We start from the raw sequence: 19,781 nt of genomic DNA, 5'->3' as shown, positions 1-19,781 counted from the left end.
CTGCTTTTAAAAAGACATGTTATTATTATTATTATTATTATTATTATTATTATTATTATTATTATTATTATGCAGTTATTAGACCAGTCAGTCAGTGTCTACTCCAGACATGAGACTTACAGCTACCTGGGAGGTTGTTGTTGTTTTGTTAATAATAACAACAATACTATGACTACTGCACCAATAACAATGTTAATGCTAGTTGAAGAGGAGTTTTAGAGTTTAGGGTGTCTGGCAAAGTGGTCTCGTGCACATCGCCAGCAGCGTTTCTGCTCTTTGATCCAGCTTGCTCTCTGCTCATTGGGGAGCATTTACTGACATGATGTTCAGTGGATTGACAATACACACATACTGGATGGCAGACTCAGACTCACCCGGGTCATACAGGTTGGATAAGGCCATTTTCAGCATCATATACTGGCTTTCATCCTCTCTGGTGAGATCAGGGAATGAGGGACCTTCTACCCATCTGTAGGACTGCAGTCGGGCCGCAGGGGGAGCTAGAGGGCTTTAATGGGCAGCATAGGTCAGGTGGTGGTGATGCGCATTGAGGGGCTGATACACAGGCTGGGCAGACTGGGCAGACTGGGTCATGGCACTAGGCGAGGCTTGATGAGGCAGTGTATGGGCTGGACGCAGAGAGTGATGTGGGGCTGGGACTTGTGAGATGGCAGGGAACTGATTATGGGCAGAAGGATGTGAGGTATGCCAGGACTGAACCTGGGAGGTGAGGCAGGGGACTTCTGTTCTCTGCGGGCAGTTCTGCATCCTCTGGCTCATCCTCATCCATAGACTCCCGAGGTGGCTGCAAGGGTTCATCCTCTTCCTCAGATTCACACTGGGGTTGGGGTTCATAATGGGGACCAGCACCAAAGATGTCTGCAGAGTAGAGGGGCTGTTGCTCCTGTGCTGCTGCGGGCGCTTGTGGCCGTTGGCCATACTGCGGGATGAACTCATCATAGCGAGCAGGAAGCTGGGTTTGCCGGCGTGGGCGCTCAGGTTGAAGTAGCGAAGGCAATGAATGACTGGACTCCATTGGTCATCAGCACTCCGGCTCAAAGGACCATGAAAAGGAGTTTTAGAGTTTTGGGTGGCTGGCTTGAGAACACACTGTCCAGTCAGGATTCACAGTTCACAAGGGTAATTTATTAGAGTTCCAGTGAGGATATGAGTAGGACTGTATGGATGTGTGTGTGTGTGTGTGTGTGTGTGTGTACAAGCATGTGTGTGGTTCCTAGGAGGAAAGGAGAAATGAAATACAATCAGCTCCAAACAATGCCATAATACAAACAATGCCACAGCATTCAAAATGCACTCAAGTTACACTACATAAGTCAATAAATCATTCCATGTGCCACATAATAATAACTCTAGCTGTACATCATTAAGCACAACATAAGGTCTCAGCCTTCACAGCCAATACATGAGCAGATAAACTTAGGAGCATTCACAATTAAGGCAACAAGGTTAAGGTAATAAACAATTCACTGGCACATTTCAGTTCATTTTTATCTCTAAACTAAATCAGGATCAGTCTATTGAAGTACAAGCAACAATTCACTTACATGGCTCAGATAACGCACACAGGAGGAGCACATGCAGCAGCATCCAGATTCTCAGTGTCTCTGAGTGAAAGGAAGGGGCTGTGGGCACAGGTGTGGCTAACAGAGGAGGCTCTTCCATTGAGGAAACGGAGGAAGGACCTCCCCAAACTTTTTGAGAATTTATTCTTTTAATTGAACTGACTAAACTCCTTTAAAAATGCAGTTTGATATCTATTTAATACTATGCACATCACAATTCGTTTCCCTGAGTTAAAATAACATTAGCACCCCCTATCGTAACCAGAAATGATTGCACGGAGTGCCGTCCTCCCTTTTGCCCCTGTTGAGATCAATGTATTCGGTCTCTGATACTGGCGGCTCGTGGGGCTCATTCACTTACATTACCCAGGGGAGGAAAGTCCTCCCTAGCGTCTGAGTCTGCGCCAACATCGCCAACATCGCTTAACCAATAAACAACGGATTTGGCGTTGGAGGGAGGGGATTACACGAAAGAAGTTACCCGGCTCGACTCTGCTGTAGGATATTGATAGAACTTCAACCTTGGATTGTTGATTATTGGCCGCGATCCATATTTATTACCTTCAACTTTATTTTGTCCCTTAAAGCCTGCCCCAACTGTCTTTTCCCAACGTATACATTTATCTTGTACACAATCCATCCCCATACACCGGAGATAGCCTAAGGGCTTTCAAGATTACAGATGCATATCAATATGCAGTTGCAGGATGGGTGAACTACACCAAGATATGGCATCTGGAGACAAAAAAATATGTATGTCATCACAGGACATCTTAGTAATTCAAACAGCCATTATCAACCGATTTATTTTAGTTGTGGTTAAGAGTGCCAATGTGGGCTAGCTAGGTGTAGCTAAAGCCTTTAGTGAAGAGCTAAACAGCTCGCTAACTATTAGCACTGTAGCTTGCTCAGGAGAGTTAAGCTCTGATAAGACACAGCAATTATTCACGATTGTATCAACGTGCTGCATTTCACATAACATGTCAGTCATTCCCAGGCTCAGAACACAAAATCAACATGTCCGTGGATAGTGGTGCAGGAAGATACAAAGTGTTGACTGCACAATCTGAAGTTAGATGTTGGCTGCCGGTTGTCTCTTCTAATTTGCAGCCAACCATTTATTCCGCCGATCTAAATCTTTTGGTATACAATTAAATTGTTTCTTTGGGTAATTTTCGCGACTATTGTCGCATCTATCAGCACAACATAAGCAGGGAATTTTAACTTTCTGTGGGTTGTGACCGACTATTGTCTGTGTTGTGACCGACGCTCCGCTAGACTTTCGGACACAAAGATGGCGGCGCTTAAACGCAGTGACGTCACATGGTATCCATGAATTGATGCAACTGCCTATCTAGGCATGCAAGAATTGTTCTTGTTCAGCTGACATTCTGAATGGAAATTGTTAATGAATGTTTCAGAACGCGATGTGTTTCGTATCTATTCTAATTAGCCTACGTTGTCACTTGGGCATTGGCCTCATATTAGGCTACTTAGTGAATGATTCAGAGCATGATGGATTTTAAGTGGCATCACTTTTGGTCTTGTGTCTTAATTTTTCTTAAAACAATTGCAGCTGAAAATAAAATTAGTCAAATAATAACCAATAGCTTCAGTAATTGAGGGGGGAAATAGGCCCAGAATTTTGTATTTAGTTTTTCAAATCAAGAGTAGGCCTGATTTGACTAATTGGCTTTGCATCCTTTCCTTCTGGCCTTGTCTAGTCCAGACATGCTGTCCACCAGCTTTCAAAGTACAATGGTGCCACACTGGTGGCTTTGTATCAATTTTATCCCTGCCTGCTATTTTGTACTGTAGTTCACAAAAACACCCTGAAACAACTTGTATCTCACATACTTATGCCACCAACAGAATAAGCAACCAAGCGCGCAGTCCTTCCTCCCTCACTTTAAAAACCACCAGCCGCCACTGGTGGCTAATAAGGTTGGTGGCAGGGTGTGGCCTAATAGGCAGGTGATCAGGGCTAATTGGAGCTGAGTGAAACAGAATGAGGAAATGAACAGGCTGGGAAAGGGGCGTGGCAGTGAGTCTGTGAGGGAAGCAGGGAAACTGAAAATCTTCCAAACACTAATATCATTACTTGTGAATCAACTGTGTTAGCTTACATGACATTTTGTTTGGGTCTGTCAGTTCTCACACATCACTTGGTGATTCTGGCCTCCAATGACCTCCAGTCTACGTAGCCATTACTTTCCTCTGTCTGACCGTGTGTGTTTGTATATATAAGCATCCGTGTGTGTGTGTGTGTGTGTGTGTTTGTGTATATAAGCATCCGTGTGTGTGTGTGTGTGTTGGGGATAAAATGGAGGGAGGATCTGGTGAACGTAGTCTTCCCTTTCCCTCAACTGATGGACCAATAGGTTTCCTCCTGAAGAGAACACCTTGACCTGTACAGAGGGAGAACCTTCTCATTAGTTTGTATCTTTGTGGTTATGCTGGTTTATCTGTGTTCAAGCTGGTGTGTGTGTGTGTGTGTGTGTGTGTGTGTGTGTGTGTGTGTGTGTGTGTGTGTGTGTGTGTGTCTTAAAGGGAGGATTACCACAGTGAAGATCTACAGAAGAGCTGTGATGCCTGTACTGAAGTTCCTGACTCCAGCCACTGGGTTCTGGTGGAGCCTGACGTCTCCACAGTGAAGAGTGTTTCAACCTACAGCCTGAGCTCTCCTGCAGGGAGGTATGAGTGCTCAGAGTCTGGTCTGCGCTGGTCGTGTGCTGGTCAAGTCACCCTGCAGTACTGCTTCACAGACTGGCATCTCTTGGCTGGAGAGCTGCCTCACATGCAGTACAGACCAGCTGGCCCTTCGATGGACATCAAGCTCATCTCAGGAGAGCTGCAGGAGATTGACCTGCCACATTTCCTCTGTTTGGGAGGTAGTCAGTCTTTTCTGAAGGATGCTGTGATGGTTCTGCATAAGCAGGACAGTGGAGTGTGTTTGGAGAAGTGTGAGCTGAGTCGCTTCCATGCCAGGCTGGTGAACCCCTCCTTTTCTATTCTTGGACTTTTCTACTCTTTGATATCGCTCCTGCTCCCTGGGAAGGAGGTGAAGATCCATGCTGATGTTCAGGTCTATCGGTGCAGCACCTCCCTCCACACCTTCCGCATCTACCTCCTGCCAGAGGATGCCCATCTCAAAAAGTTATTGACAGACCAAGAGGAAGGCTCCCAAGGCTTCAGTCTCCTTCAGCCCAAGCCTGTGAGACCTCTTCAGATGAATGAGTTATATGGTTTACACACAACTCCAGAATCCACCTACATGTATCCAGTAGAGGTAGAGCTCAGAGTCAGCAAAACTGCTCCGAACTTCTTCAAGGTTCGCAGAAGTGAGGCTGGTGACTTTAAAATGAAGCTGCTCAGCTCTGCAGACCATCAGACAGTTTGGGAAGCAGAGATCTTGAAAGCCGATTGCTCCCCGACCAATCCCCACCAGAGCAGTGACAACCTATCAGCTGCTGATTTCCTCAGAAGGCACCAGGCAGATCTTGTTCAGAAGGTGAAGAACGTGAACCAGTTAGCAGATAAGCTGCTCTCACAAGGCCTCATCAACACTGAAAATCTTTCAAAAATCAGCGCAGAACGCACTGAAGAGGACAAGATGAGATGTGTGTTTAAGGTCCTGGAGTCATGTGGGGATAGAGGGAAGCGCGTGTTCATCACAAACCTTCAAGAGCAACACCCTGAGCTGCTGGAGGAGTTGGGCATGCCTCCTGGATGGCAATATTAAAACCTCATTTAGCTATTTTCATTTGTAATTCTGTAACTTCATCTGTACTCATGCTCAGAAGGCCAGTGAGTCAAACGGTTGCAACATGGAAGGCAACAATGCACTATAACGCTTGCTAGCACATTTTCCAGCTCATAGTCCAAAGCCTTGCCCTGCTAACACCACCACCATAGTTAAAACACCAACAACAGCACTGTTGTCTAGCAATCTAACTACTGATAAAGCATACAAAAACCTTACAAACACCAAGAACAGCACAGTTGGCGCTGATAAAAGGTTTGCTTGCATGCTAACTCATGTCTTTGGGCAATATAAGATCTATAATATCAGCCCCCTCTATTGACTCCTTCAAGTCCAGGCTCAAAACCTACTTTTATTCTTTAGCATTTGGATCCTCCTGATAATTTGATAATTTGCTTTCTGTATATAAAGATGCTTAGTTGAGTGTTTTGCTTCTGTTTTTCTATTTGATTTCATATGTTATTGTGTTCCTTTTGTTTTGTTTCTGTTTTCTATTTGTTTTGATATTTTATTGTGATTTAATTGTACAGCACTTTGGTCAACGTGAGTTGTTTTTCAATGTGCTTTGAACATACATTTGACTTGACTTGACTTTGACTTGAATATTGTTGGCGATAATATCGCTGTGAAAGCTTGTTTTTTTTTTTACATTTCCGCGGGGTGGTCCAAAGCTTTGCCTTGTCAACAACACCACCATAGTTAGAATTGAAAAAAAGTTTGCCAACTGATGCACTGTGGTGGAAATGTTACCAATGTCATGCTATGAAACTTTTCTTATAGGTTCGTTGGCTTACATTTTCTGACACAGCGGAAAACTACAGAGCGAATAGCTGGGGAAAGTGCACACGACAAGTGTCCCTATACCCTTGGGTCATAAATAATTCCTACCATTACCCTAACCTGGGTTCATCCTCTCCCACGCCTTGCGCTGGATAGCCTGTGGAATGCGATAGCTGGGTGTTTTTCTTCATCAAAGAATCAAATCAGATGTCTGCACTGCACAGTTGATCTGGCCAGCAGGGGGCAGCATCAAAAGAGCTAAAGGAAGTTACAGCCATGTCTGAAGTCCCTTATGTTGTCATAGAGACCATGCTCTATGTAACTTTACTTAAAGCAGCACTCAGGAGTTTTGGTTGAAAACTAGCAATCTAACTCCTGAAAAGGCATTAGAAACCTTACAAACACCAACAACAGCACAGTTGTCACTGATAAAAAGCTTTTTCCCCCATTCTTGTGGTGTGGTCCAATCCGGACCACAGAACTGCTTTGTTTAAAGCCTAGAAAGCTAGTTGGAACGACAGGTGTGTTTATCTGTCCTTCACATGACTATATTCCATGAAAGTGTTATATATAAATGTGTTGCTTACAAAACCTTGCCTCAGAAAGTGTCAAATTGTTGCCTACTGTCTCATTAAGAATAAGTAATGATGGCTCTTGCCTTCAGTCAGTGATGAAAAACTATGACTCAGCCTGGTACAACCAAATAGAAAAAGTATACTTTTCACATGTTTTGTCTATTTTTATACTGTTGAATTGCATTTTGTGTTTTGTGCAAATTGTGTTTTCTGTTTTTCATAATGTTGTTATTGATACATTTGATGGCTACATTTGGTGTTTATGATATATCATAGGGGAAGATATTAGGGAAGTTAATGATGTTTGGATTTGCAATAAATAGCAATGCTTGAAATATGGAAGTGGAATCAAAATATGAAATATTTTGCCTTATTGTTTTCTGTGGAAAAGGCACACTAGAGTATGCCTACTTGAAACACCAAAAGTGTCAGTGGTTGAAAATCATACTCAAAGACCTAGGGAGATGTCTACAATCTGTTTATATTTTGATTATTATGATACTTATGATCTTTCATTAAAATATATTTGTTGAATCCTGAAATGTATATGTATTCATCTTTTCTAATAATAATTGGGATGATAAAGATTGTTATTACTGTGATAGATGTTTTTCATTATAATGGGTTATCATTATACTGTTGTGCACATAAACTAATTTAGTTAAAGTGTTACATTCACTGTTTATGTTAATTTAGCTGATATTACATTAGTCCACTGTGGCTATATGGTACACTAACGTAGCACCAATATTTGGAGACTTTGACTGACGGATATGGCAACGTGACAGATAAAGTTCACTTTTTTACTAGTTAAACTACTTGAGCAACATTAAAATAAATAGATTACTATGTAAATTACTTTGGATAAAAAGTGCCTGCTAAATAGGCAACTAAAGCTTTTAACTTATACGACGTTGAATGGATGAATTCTGTGATTACCGCTGCAACATTATGTAAAATTGTATTTATTGTTACACTAGGTCTCGTGCTCGTGGCCTGATTGTTCTCTCCTTTGTACGTCGCTTTCAGGATAAAAGTGTCTAATGTAAATGTAAACATGACGGACTACTTCCACTTTCGTTGAGCGCAACGGGGCAGTGGAGGGTTCGCCTGAGGCAGGTCGCCCCCTGCTGGTGAAATGGTACAAATTATTATTCTGGCTGAAATGCATTCTACAGACTCTCTTCTGGAGAAGTGGGACGTGTTTTAAACAACAATTCAGTTTGTTTCCGCTCATTGAATAGTTTCATGAATTTTAAATATTTAGAAAGGGACCAGAAACACAAAGACGAGGATTTGCAAACATTTACATGTTTTACAAATGTCTGTCATAGTGTGATGGAAGACCCTGTGAAACATCAGTGTCCATTTAGACACACAGTTCTATGACAAAACGCACTTGATTGTGCTGGCAAAGATAGCAAGGTTAAAAATCTGATCAGGTGACTGAAGGCCGAATAGTATCTTATGATAAAACATGATAATGGTGAAGTAAACCCTTAGTTATAGATTTGTTGGCATTATCCAAATATTAACTATAGTATTATACATACATTAATAGAAACTCTCCACATGAAAATTATCCTTTTGCAGATTGACATGATTAATAAATACTGGAAAAAGTTGGCAAAATAAAATTGTCCTCATTCCTCTCCAATATCTGTGATGGAGATAATTACCAAACACGGTTAATGACTTAAGAATATGACAATCAAGTGCCTTGTATTATTAATTACCTTACATGAATCATGTACTTATGTAAGCAGGAACATGGCTTTTCTGTGTTCCTGTGTATATGTGTAACTTTGATTAACTGGCGCCACTTGGAAGATACAAGCCCTGGGAAGATACAAGAAGCTCAGTCGAGAACTTTATTTTGACTGTGATGTTAAACATGTATGGCGTCAGCATTAGATCATTCTTAAGTATATAAACCTTGTGGTTTGTGAGTGAAATTGCTTCACTTTCATCCTTGTGCTGGGAGTGAGCCCGATTGCAATTGTAATTGAATAAATATAGTCCTGAAATAACTTGAGAGTGAATTTTCACCTAACATATTTGGGGGCTCGTGACCGGGATTCCAACAACCCCATCGGCTCTCTCCGCTGGGCTAATCATCAGGACCTGAAACCGTGCACGGGGGAGACAACATCTCCTTTTCTAAAGTCCTCCAACTTGAATTAAAAGGAGGCCAGGGTCTGCCAGCGAGGAGAGCCGAGGGTGAAGGAACATAATTGGACTAGGGGATTGGACTCGGAGCTGTACGTGAGTGTATGGTTCTTTGTGTATATACTGGGAGAGCTATCTGAGCTGTACGTGATGATATGGTTCTTTGTGTTTATACTGGGAGAGCTATCTATCTCCGCTCCTCTGGTAGGCCTCTGGAGGGCAAACATAGCCAGGGGTTAGAGACTAACTTTTGGAGAGTTACAAACCTTCTTGTGTGAATTTGGACACTTTATTTAGCTATAGTTACAAACCTTCTTGTGTGAATTTGGACCCTTTTATTTAATTAACTAAAGTTAGAGACGCTCCTGTGTGTGTTTTTCTGTAGGAGTTAGAGACTAAACTATTTCCTCCTGAAAGAATAGATATATTCCTGCTCCTGTGTGTGTTTTATGTGGAGTTAGAGACTAACTTTTGGAGAGTTACAAACCTTCTTGTGTGAATTTGGACTATTTTATTTAATTAACTAAAGTTAGAGACGCTCCTGTGTGTGTTTTTATGTGGGGTTGAGACTAACTTTTGGAGAACATTTTCCTGACATTTTTTTCGAGAGTTAGAGATACTCCTGTGTGTCAAGGTATAGTCCAGTCTCCTTAAGAGACAAAACATAAACGTAGAGAAACTCAAATTTTAACAATAATTAAAAAAAATGGGAAACAAGGGATCTAAAATGTATGATGTACACTACCGTTCAAAAGTTTGGGGTCATTTTTCAAAGAAAAGCACTGTTTTTTCAATGAAGATAACATTAAATGAATCAGAAATACACTCTATACATTGTTAATGTGGTAAATGACTATTCTAGGTGGAAACGTCTGGTTTTTAATGAAATATCTACATAGGTGTATAGAGGCCCATTTCCAGCAACTATCACTCCAGTGTTCTAATGGTACATTGTGTTTGCTAATCGCCTTAGAAGACTACTGGATGATTAGAAAACCCTTGAAAACCCTTGTGCAATTATGTTAGCACAGCTGAAATATGTTTTGCTGGTTAGAGAAGCTAGTTGAGTATCTGGAGCATCACATATGTGGGTTCAATTATACTCTCAAAATGGCCAGAAAAAGAGAACTTTCATGTGAAACTCGCCAGTCTATTCTTGTTCTTAGAAATGAAGGCTATTCCATGCGAAAAATGGCGAAGAAACTGAAAATGTCCTACAACGGTGTGTACTACTCCCTTCAGAGAACAGCACAAACGGGCTCTAACAGAGTAGAAAGAGAAGTGGGAGGCCCTGGTGCACAACTCAGCAAGAAGACAAGTATATTAGAGTCTCTAGTTTGAGAAATAGACGCCTCACAGGTCCTCAACTGGCAGCTTCTTTAGATGGTACCCGCAAAACGCCAGTGTCAACGTCTACAGTGAAGAGGCGACTCTGGGATGCTGGCCTGATGAGTGGCAAAGAAAAAGCCATATCTGAGACTGGCCAATAAAAAGAAAATATTGATATGGGCAAAAGAACACAGACATTGGACAGAGGAAGATTGGAAAAAAGTGTTATGGACAGACGAATCATAGTTTGAGGTGTTTGGATCACACAGAAGAACATTTGTGAGACGCAGAATAGGTGAAAAGATACTGGAAGAGTGCCTGACGCCATCTGTCAAGCATGGTGGAGGTAATGTGATGGTCTGGGGCTGCTTTGGTGCTGGTGAAGTGGGAGATTTGTACAAGGTAAAAGGGATTTTAAATAAGGAAGGCTATCACTCCATTTTGCAACACCATGCCATATCCTGTGTACAGCGCTTGATTGAAGCCAATTTCCTCCTACAACAGGACAATGACCCAAAGCACACCTCCAAATTATGCAAGAAATATTTAGGGAAGAAGCAGGCAGCTGGTATGCTGTCTGTAATGGAGTGGCCAGCGCAGTCACCAGATTTCAACCCCATTGAGCTGTTGTGGGAGCAGCTTGACCGTATGGTACGCAAGAAGTGCACATCAAGCCAATCCAACTTGTGGGAGGTGCTTCAGGAAGCGTGGGGTGAAATTTCTACAGATTACCTCAACAAATTAACAGCTAGAATGCCAAAGGTCTGCAATGCTGTAATTGCTGCAAATGGAGCATTCTTTGACGAAAGCAAAGTTTGAAGAACAAAATTAATATTTCAAATAGAAATCATTATTTCTAACCTTGTCAATGTCTTGACTATATTTTCTATTCATTTTGCAACTCATTTGATAAATAAAAGTGTGAGTTTTCATGGAAAACACGAAATTATCTGGGTGACCCCAAACTTTTGAACGGTAGTGTATCTCAGTTAGAGGGGTATAGTCTGTTACAAATAGATATATTCCTGAGGGAGACGAATTAGAAGAGCTATCTCAAGTCTCCTTAAGAGATAAAGAAAAAGAAAAAAGAGTTAGAGATACTTATTTTTATGTGGGGTTGAGACGAACTTTTTACAATGGGTAAAACACAGATAATTATTGTCATAATTTATATAATTAAAGAACTGATCTCGCATTACTGAGGTGCCTTGACCCGGAACCAGTAAGGGACTGATCACCCCAGGGAAATTCCCTGGCCTCAACCTCCTCAAAAAACGAGTGAGACGGGGGACCTCTGGTCGGGCTCGGGTTGACTCAGCATTGCGATCTCAAGAACAAACTATGAGAGTCTGAAAATAGAAACATAACTAACCCTAGTGTGGAGATCAGACAAAGGTAATACATAAAGAATAAATTAAACAATGGTGTGTCAAAGAAGTGGTGTCCAAAAATATTATTATGTATAGAATATACACTGTTTAGACCCAAAAAGATTTACAGTAAAGAGAAATTTAAGCCTGTCACACTAACTACATTAACCTAGACTGATGCATTGGACTAAGATAGGCTGGGTGGGGGCTGAGTGCTAACTCAAAAGTATCTGCTGTTCCTCCAGGTAAGAAGAACTGTAAACAACATACAGTTGTTTCGCGTTGTTAAGATTTTAAGCAGAAACAAGGCCACAAAGTTAGCAGCTGTGGTCCACTAAAGTAAAGGTATCTTTAAAAAAAAGCACCTCAGCCACAGACAAAGACATAAATTATGTATTTTCTGGGAATGACTAAATTCTGTAGATAATGGATTCCTAACTACGCGTTAGAAACACAAATGTTGCAGAGTTTTCTTTATTCTCAGCCCATGTCAGCTGGAGAAAGCAGGCATTTGAACAGATAAAACAACTGTTGGTCAGTTCTGCGGTCTTAGCACATCCATGACACGATAAGCCATTTGTACAAGACGGTTAAAAAGGTTACATGACATCTATGTTAATGCATGCAAGTTAAGACCAGTGGCATACTTTTCCACACGGCTAGATCCAGTAGCCCAAGCAATATCTGAATGTTTACAAGCAGTAGTGCCTGCAGCCTTGGCGGTGCAGGCCTCTGCTCCTATTGTACTATACAGCCCACTTACCGTACACTGAAAGTTCCACATGCTTACATGTCACCAGCCAGTCAATTATCTTGCATTACTGTTTTGCTCTCACAGCCTCATATCACTATTGAGCGCTGCGTCACATTTAACCCAGCTACACTTTTACTTACGGCAGAGGATGGTAATCCACATGATTGTGTAGCAGAGACAGATAAAACAGGCAGCCAGAGCTGACCTACGAGATATGCCTTTTCCAGAAGCTGATTTAACCATTGTTTGTTGATGGTTCAAGCAAATAAACCTTGAATGCACGGCCACTACTTCCACACTATTCCACACAGGCAGCGGAACTAATTGCCCTGATTGCGCTTCGCACACACATGCAAACGTTTTCAGGTACAGACAGATAGGAACCCAAAAGCACGACAACAGACACAGTGGGTAGCGAAAGTACAGTTTACTTCGTGTTAGTTCAAACAGGGTCAAAACCAGGAAATCCGTCAGGTAAACAAACAATCCGACAAGGAGCAGGCAGGAATCAGAATCCGATGGACAGGCAAGCAGGTTCTGAACCGGGAGATCAATCAATCAAGCAGACAAATCCAAAGAGGGGCAGGCAGGATAATCAAAATCCAGTGTACAGGCAAACAGGGTCAATACAGGGTAATCAGGCAATAGCAAGGAAACAAACACAGGATAACTTGGCAAAACACACAAGACAATCTGGCAGGGAACAAGTGAAAGTGGACAGGTATAAATACAAAGATACCAATGAGGAGATGAGCTGCAGGTGAAGAGATGGGCGGAGAATACCAGGTGAAGAGAGATGAGGAGATTGCCAGGCATGTGGGAGTGGCCAGATCTGAAATGACAGGAGATGGTGATAAGACATGAAAGCAAAACCGGATGAAAACACACTTGAATCCAGAGGAATTCGTGACAATTATAGGCCTAAATAAAGGGCTTAATTTGCATTTTATGCCCATTAATTTGCCTAAAATTTAAATAACCTAAATATGCGAGTGTAAAGTAGCATTCCAGAGACCGTAGCCTATGTCTGAAAACGTCATTGACATTAACTACAGTTAATTCCTTCCCCCTTACAAGCTGGTACATGCCAATAAATTGTCGGCTTTGGTCACAGAATGATATGTTACCCTTGTTACCCTACCACGATGAAAAAAGGAGGAACTTCTACCAACCTGGTCACCTAATTGAAAAGTGTTTTTTTCCCCCTCTATTTTTCGCGCGCCTTCACCCAGTATAAAAAGACGCGCGCCAAAGGCATCTTTCTATTACAACCGTGGAATTCATTGAGGAAGGTAGGCAGTAGATGCTATAAGTATTAGACACTGCCATTTTGTATGTTAGCATTTAAGCATAGGCTACCATGATATAGGCTTATTAGTTATACTTTTGCAACTGTTGCCTACAGGCTATAACATTGGCCCACAAGCAGCCAAACGTTTAATGCCTTAAGAATAAAGATGGTGTAGTGTGACAAACCAACGAAAGAAAACTACTGCCCCTCTGAATTGGCATGTTGAATAGTGGTAGCTAACTGATGGTTGGATGTATTTATCTTCCCACAGGTCGTGTCTGAATAACTCTTTCCATCTTGAAACTACCAATACGCAAGATGTCTTCCACTTCCAAGAAGCATCAGTCCTTCTGCTCCGAACCGATGAAGGGCAAGCCCGTCACTGCTCTTCCCGGGATAGGACCCGCGCGTGGCAGCCAGCTGCAGTCGCAAGGCTACCACAAGGCCACCGATGTCTTTGGCAAGTACCTGACCGTGAACGAGAACCGCAACGAGTTCCAGGGCTGGCTGAAGGACCAAAGCGGGGCCAACTTCAAGCAGCAGGGAGACTGCTACCATGCACTGCGGGATTGGAGCGACAACAACCTGTAGAGCGTCCGTCAACACGCCGTTGTTCTTTTCTCCCCTTAAAAGGTCAAGATGTTTTTAGACCTGGCTTTATCAACCTAATTAGGCTACTGTAAAATGTTTTGCTTATGTTCAAACGCAGTGAAGATTGACTACTAGTCTAAAATTGGCTTCTGGTGTTTAAGATGGGCATGAGGGTCTGCTATCTTTGTTATCCATTATTGATATATTTGAGGGGAAGTCTGAAAAAGTTTTTTTTCTTGAGAGCTTCTCTAACGCTGAACTTGTTTTAATGGGAAAAATAAAGAATTAACAGTATAAGTGTTCATTGTTCTCTTTGATTCAGTTTTGGAAAAGCCACATTATTTCATTAAAAAATGAAATCCATGGAAGTATACGAAACATTTTGATAGGCTGTCGGGCAAGTGTTTAAGCTATTAGTGAGTTGCTAAGCTAAGCTAGGTTTGAAGATGCCGTACATTGTGAAACACTGAATTGCTACTCGCGGTCTTACCTGTCCGTCCAGCGTTTGCAGTGGGGAAAAAAAACTCCGGTGTTAGCACACGGCTCTGTAAATGGGAAACAAACAGCCCTCCTTTCATCGGAACGTTTGGCCTATTAGTACAAAAACAAAATGGAGTATTTGCAAGTAATGAAGAGATTAATCAAACATTACTATAAAGCCTAACTACAATGGTAACTACCCCGAATGGTAAATTCACAAGATTGATGAGCAAAAGTCGTGCCACGTCACCATCCTCAGGTTGGTAAAAGGTCTTAGCTGGTGGACGAAACGCAGGGCATATGGAGATACCTATTTGTTGAGGGGAGACATTTATATTGATTCATCTTTTCCGAAATTTACTTATGAACAAATACAAATGTAAATTGTCAGTCGTATGTAGTGGCCTATATTACTACCCCCCTCAGTAAACAGAAACTAGTATAATCATAGGTAAGAACAGGATATACAACAGAATGTACAGTTCATACGACAAATATAAGTTTGAGGTGATCAAATTCAGAATTGGGATAATGACTAAAATGCATGTTTGCCTTTCTGTTGCCTGGATGGGCTGGTCACTCAACGAAACATCCACTAGATGGCGCCCTTCTCCACAGTCGAGCGTTCCTCTTCCTCGGCTTTTGATAACGGGCTCTTCCTACTCAGAGTGATTTATCGTGACTAGATTGGTGTTGGTGCCAGTCCCCATCCTGGGGGGTATTCCCTGGACGTGGTTTAGTGACAAACCTGGATAAGTTAACTCAGAGTAAGTGGTAAACCTCCTAATAGAAGAGCCCTCTGACGTTGTTTTGCTAGGAGAATGAACCAATGGGGGGGTTATTTTATTAGGATGTTTACCACTTACTCTGAGTTAACTTATCCAGGTTTGTCACTAAACCACGTACGTGGAATACCCCCCTGGTCATCTATTTACAAGTGGAATGGGCGAGGTGATCTGTCAGGCCTATGGTAAGTGAACTGCATTGTAAAAAGGAAAGATAGTAAGTCCTTGAGATCAGAAAGAAAATTGAAAGCCTTTATTGTCATTGTATTTGCATACAACTGAATTTGAAGCACTGCTCCTGTTGGTGCCACGAGGGACAACATTTCACAACACAAAAATACAATAACTAAAAAAGATGAGAAGAAGTGCAGTGGTATGGAGTACAAGTACTCCCCCTGAGGTACGCTGCAAATATATAGATACACATGAATAAGGTAATGGCAATGGGGGATGGCAAAGTGACTTGCAGTAGAATAAAGTGTTAATATTACACATTGCATTCCCGTTTTAGTGCATGTCTGAGTTTAATGTTCTGGTAGCTATGGGAAGAAACTGTCCTTTGGACGCGTGGTTCCTGCCCTAGAGTAAAAAATGAGGGGCCCAAGACTGTCTTTTCACCTAATCTGTACCTAATAACGTGACCCAAACAGTCATATGGATACACACTTGTAAGCACAGACCTACACATGTACACACGATACACAGTTTCAGGGTGGAAGTTAAATGACTATCATTTCACTACACTACACTTCAATGTTTTTACAGTGAATGGTGGACTTAAAACATATCTTTTGTGTTTCTGTTCATTTACTGTTCTATTATGCTTATGTTTACTAGTTTATTTTATTATAGTTTGTTTCTAACTATGTTTTTACCATGTACTGCTTCTGGCACCCTGAGATTCTTTTGAATGAAAAGTGCGCTACAAATAAAATGCATTATTATTATTATGTGTTCATGGAAAAAACATACAACATACAACATACAAACATACAACCTTGAGCAAGACACTGAACCCCTAATTGCTCCTGATGTGCAGTGTGCCATCAGTGTAAATGTAAAATGTGTATACATTGTAAGTCGCACATATGTAAGTCACTTTGGATAAAAGCGTCTGCTAAATGTAAATGTAAATGTAACAACATACAACAACATCCTTAGTGCCTGTTTACGGTGAGCGTATTGCTTGTGTGATGATGCCTGTGTGAAGAGATCAGCTGACTACCCAAATGGCAGCTGGCTGCACAGCAGACTCACACCAGAGCTAGGCCACACCTGACAGTCAGGTCACAGTCAGTCTGCCACAACCTGTGTAAGATGAAACACCTGAGAGATGCCCACCTCTGCCCTTATGAGACCTGAGAGATGCCCACCGCCGCCCTTATGAGACCTGAGAGATGCCCACCGCCGCCCTTATGAGACCTGAGAGATGCCCACCGCCGCCCTTATGAGACCTGAGAGATGCCCACCTCTGCCCTTATGAGACCTGAGAGATGCCCACCTCCGCTCTTATGAGACCTGAGAGATGCCCACCTTGGCCCTTATGAGACCTGAGAGATGCCCACCTCCACCCTTATGAGACCTGAGAGATGCCCACCTCCGCCCTTATGAGACCTGAGAGATGCCCACCATGGCCCTTTTGAGACCTGAGAGATGCCCACCTCAGGCCTTATGAGACCTGAGAGATGCCCACCTTGGCCCTTATGAGACCTGAGAGATGCCCACCTCGCAACCCGGGTTGTGCCATCCACACTGAAATCAACTTTTACCCGACCCGTCACAAAGCCAAGTCGGACAACGTGGACTGACTCTTTCAAACACAAAATCAAAGTGGGTGTAACCCTGGTTGGACCTTGGTTTGAAAGGGGTAATCGTGACAATCAAGCCTTCCCCGAACTGGGATTGTTGTCATTACATTTCTTTAATAAATATACTGGATTTTTTAAATTAAAGGCTTCTTTGTGTTGGTCTGATGGTTGGCCAGAGGTCTCTTCCTTTATCCGTATTGTGTTCTGCCTGCAGACGCAGCCTAACAGACGCGACGACACAGCCTTTGAGGCAGTAGGTCGTTCGAGTTTTGTGGGGCCCCCCCCTGATAATTTGCAACCTCATACTCTAGATCTCAAATAATAAACTGTACTATACTGATGCTGCCCATCATGTTACAGAGCCTCTGTACAGTGCTCGGCCGCGCTGAATCCATCCCTAGCAACACGTTTGAGAACAGCGCCAGATCCTCTCCTGGCATACCTGATCCAGGTGACATGGTCCCTGCTAAATGTGAAGCTCAATGTGCTCATCACCATGGCACACAACTCACACCGACTTGGTCTTTGAGATAAGCCCAGGTGGGAAACGAGTAAGAAGCAACTCTGGTCCTAATCTGCAGTATATCCGTTTTAAAGTCAACGCTTTTTCCTAGACCTGTTTCTAATACCGAAATGTGTGAGTCGCCGCTTGTTTGTTTCTGAACCGTTTTGTGATTGTCTGATTTGCTGCGTGATATTAACTTCTTACGTAACAGCAGATGATAGTTGGAAGTCTTTCAAACATGTTTTCCGATATTCAACACCCACCCACAAAGATTCTGTGCTTTCCACTGAAACCAGGGCATCGCCAAAACAAGCGACTACGTCGACTGTCGACTACGTGTTCTTTCCCTTTTAAGGTTAGCACTCACACGTGGGAGTGTGTTTCAATTCAAAGCATACTATACAAAGGTTTCAGACGTTACCTGAATAAGCCATCACACCTGCAAGCGATTACTATTTCAAGTCTACGAGCGCAGTACAGACTGGGCATGCTCCATGCTCGCACCGGTAGGGAGGGTGGATGAGTGAGTGAATGTGTTCTTGGTGCTGTAAGTTAGTGTGCAAACGGCGTCCTCTTCTCGTCCTACCGTCCAACAAAAATGAATCACAGAAAAATGGACTGAGGCGCTGTACGTTTGAGAGCCGACTATCCTCAGTGGCACCGCGTCTAGTGCTATTTTCGGGTTTTGGAGGCTATCCTTGCGGGAGCAGACGGGAAGCACCGTTCATCTGTATGCGGACTGCAGCGACAACACCAGTGTGCTGCCTGCAGTAGTCCCCGGTCATACGCTATCCTCCCGCATAGAGCGCACGCGGACAGAGTGGAAGTCCACGCGCCGCCTTGACAACAAATGTTTCTCAGTGCGAGGTAAGTGACACGCCGCATGCCCCTATAGCGTGAGACCCATCTCCCCGCATACCCTAGCGTAATATCTATCTTTCGATATCACCGCACGTCTTTCATCCATCAAAACAGCAGACGCGTTTGCCACTTCGAACACAGCCTTGAAGCTGGTTCTGTGTATGCGTCGTTCCTCCGACGGGACATTTGTTGCCCCTCGGAAGTCTCCGACTCCTCCACCACCGCTAAGCAGAGGTCATTAACACTGGCGACGGCTCGGGTCTGCGGGTCCATGGCTATGCCGGAGTTTGACAATGTCGGTCACTAATCATCTTGGTCATAGGCTACCTTGTCATACAGTGTTAAACTGTGATATTAATCTACGGTGTCTGCGTTGCTCTGGTGCATATAGAACTGGTTGTGGGATACTGACGTTTGCAATATCTTTTTTTGTGATGTCAGTGTCCGTTTGTCAGAGAACATGTTGAACCTTTGAAGATTCTGATTGATGATTACGGCGGAAATGAAATTGGATATTTTTGAACTAATAATGTAACGTAATTGTTTGGAGGGTCTTTCATTGCCTTAGATTTGCCGCATGCTTCGGAATGTCTTCGAGATATTTTTTGTAAGAAATGTTTGTTGCTGAGTTGCATTAAGCAAATGCATACTGCATTTTATATCGTAAAATTTGTATCATTTTATATTTGAAATGTTATATTGAAGTGTTCATAGTCTTCGTGTTGGATTTATTAAAATGTTGGAACGTGTTAGCAAACATTTTTATTTCCTTGTTGACTTGACCTGACATTTCTATAAATAGCCGACATATATTCTTTGTAGCACAACTGGTTGCTCACCTTCTCTCTAGCCTACAGTAGCCGAGATCAATAACTTTTTTATGTTTCATTGGTTCACTGGCACCCAAAACACTTCTCACCCATCAGGAACACCGCCAAGGACAACAAAGACGAACGCGAGCAGCTGCCATGGTGTGTCAGATGGTTCATTCCACTAGCGCTCATCTGTTGCATCCTCAATACTTCAACTAAATACACGTCTGTAGAGATGGAGGGAGGTTGTGCCAAATGTAAAAATGTCACCTTGGGTGAGAATTCCATTTCCAGTAGCTGAAGGAAGTACATACAGTTTACCTGC

General features: G+C 42.6%; 2 protein-coding genes across 8 annotated transcripts in view; one reads left to right on the top strand and one right to left on the bottom strand.

Annotated features, from left to right (window-relative positions):
* The window catches only part of LOC105893717 (SEC14-like protein 1), a 436,978-nt gene that overhangs the window by 24,296 nt on the left and 392,901 nt on the right, over positions 1–19,781 (bottom strand). The gene's annotated exons all lie outside the window — the stretch shown is intronic.
* LOC116217878 (barrier-to-autointegration factor-like) lies at positions 13,507–14,757 on the top strand. Its single transcript, XM_042703288.1, has 2 exons — positions 13,507–13,615; positions 13,886–14,757. The coding sequence occupies exon 2, from the start codon at positions 13,933–13,935 to the stop codon at positions 14,203–14,205; it is 273 nt and encodes a 90-aa protein (XP_042559222.1). The 5' UTR covers positions 13,507–13,615; positions 13,886–13,932; the 3' UTR covers positions 14,206–14,757.

This window comes from Clupea harengus, chromosome 23 (genome assembly GCF_900700415.2).
Source record: "Clupea harengus chromosome 23, Ch_v2.0.2, whole genome shotgun sequence".
NCBI lineage: Eukaryota > Metazoa > Chordata > Actinopteri > Clupeiformes > Clupeidae > Clupea > Clupea harengus.
This window is presented reverse-complemented; position numbering and strand designations above follow the sequence as displayed.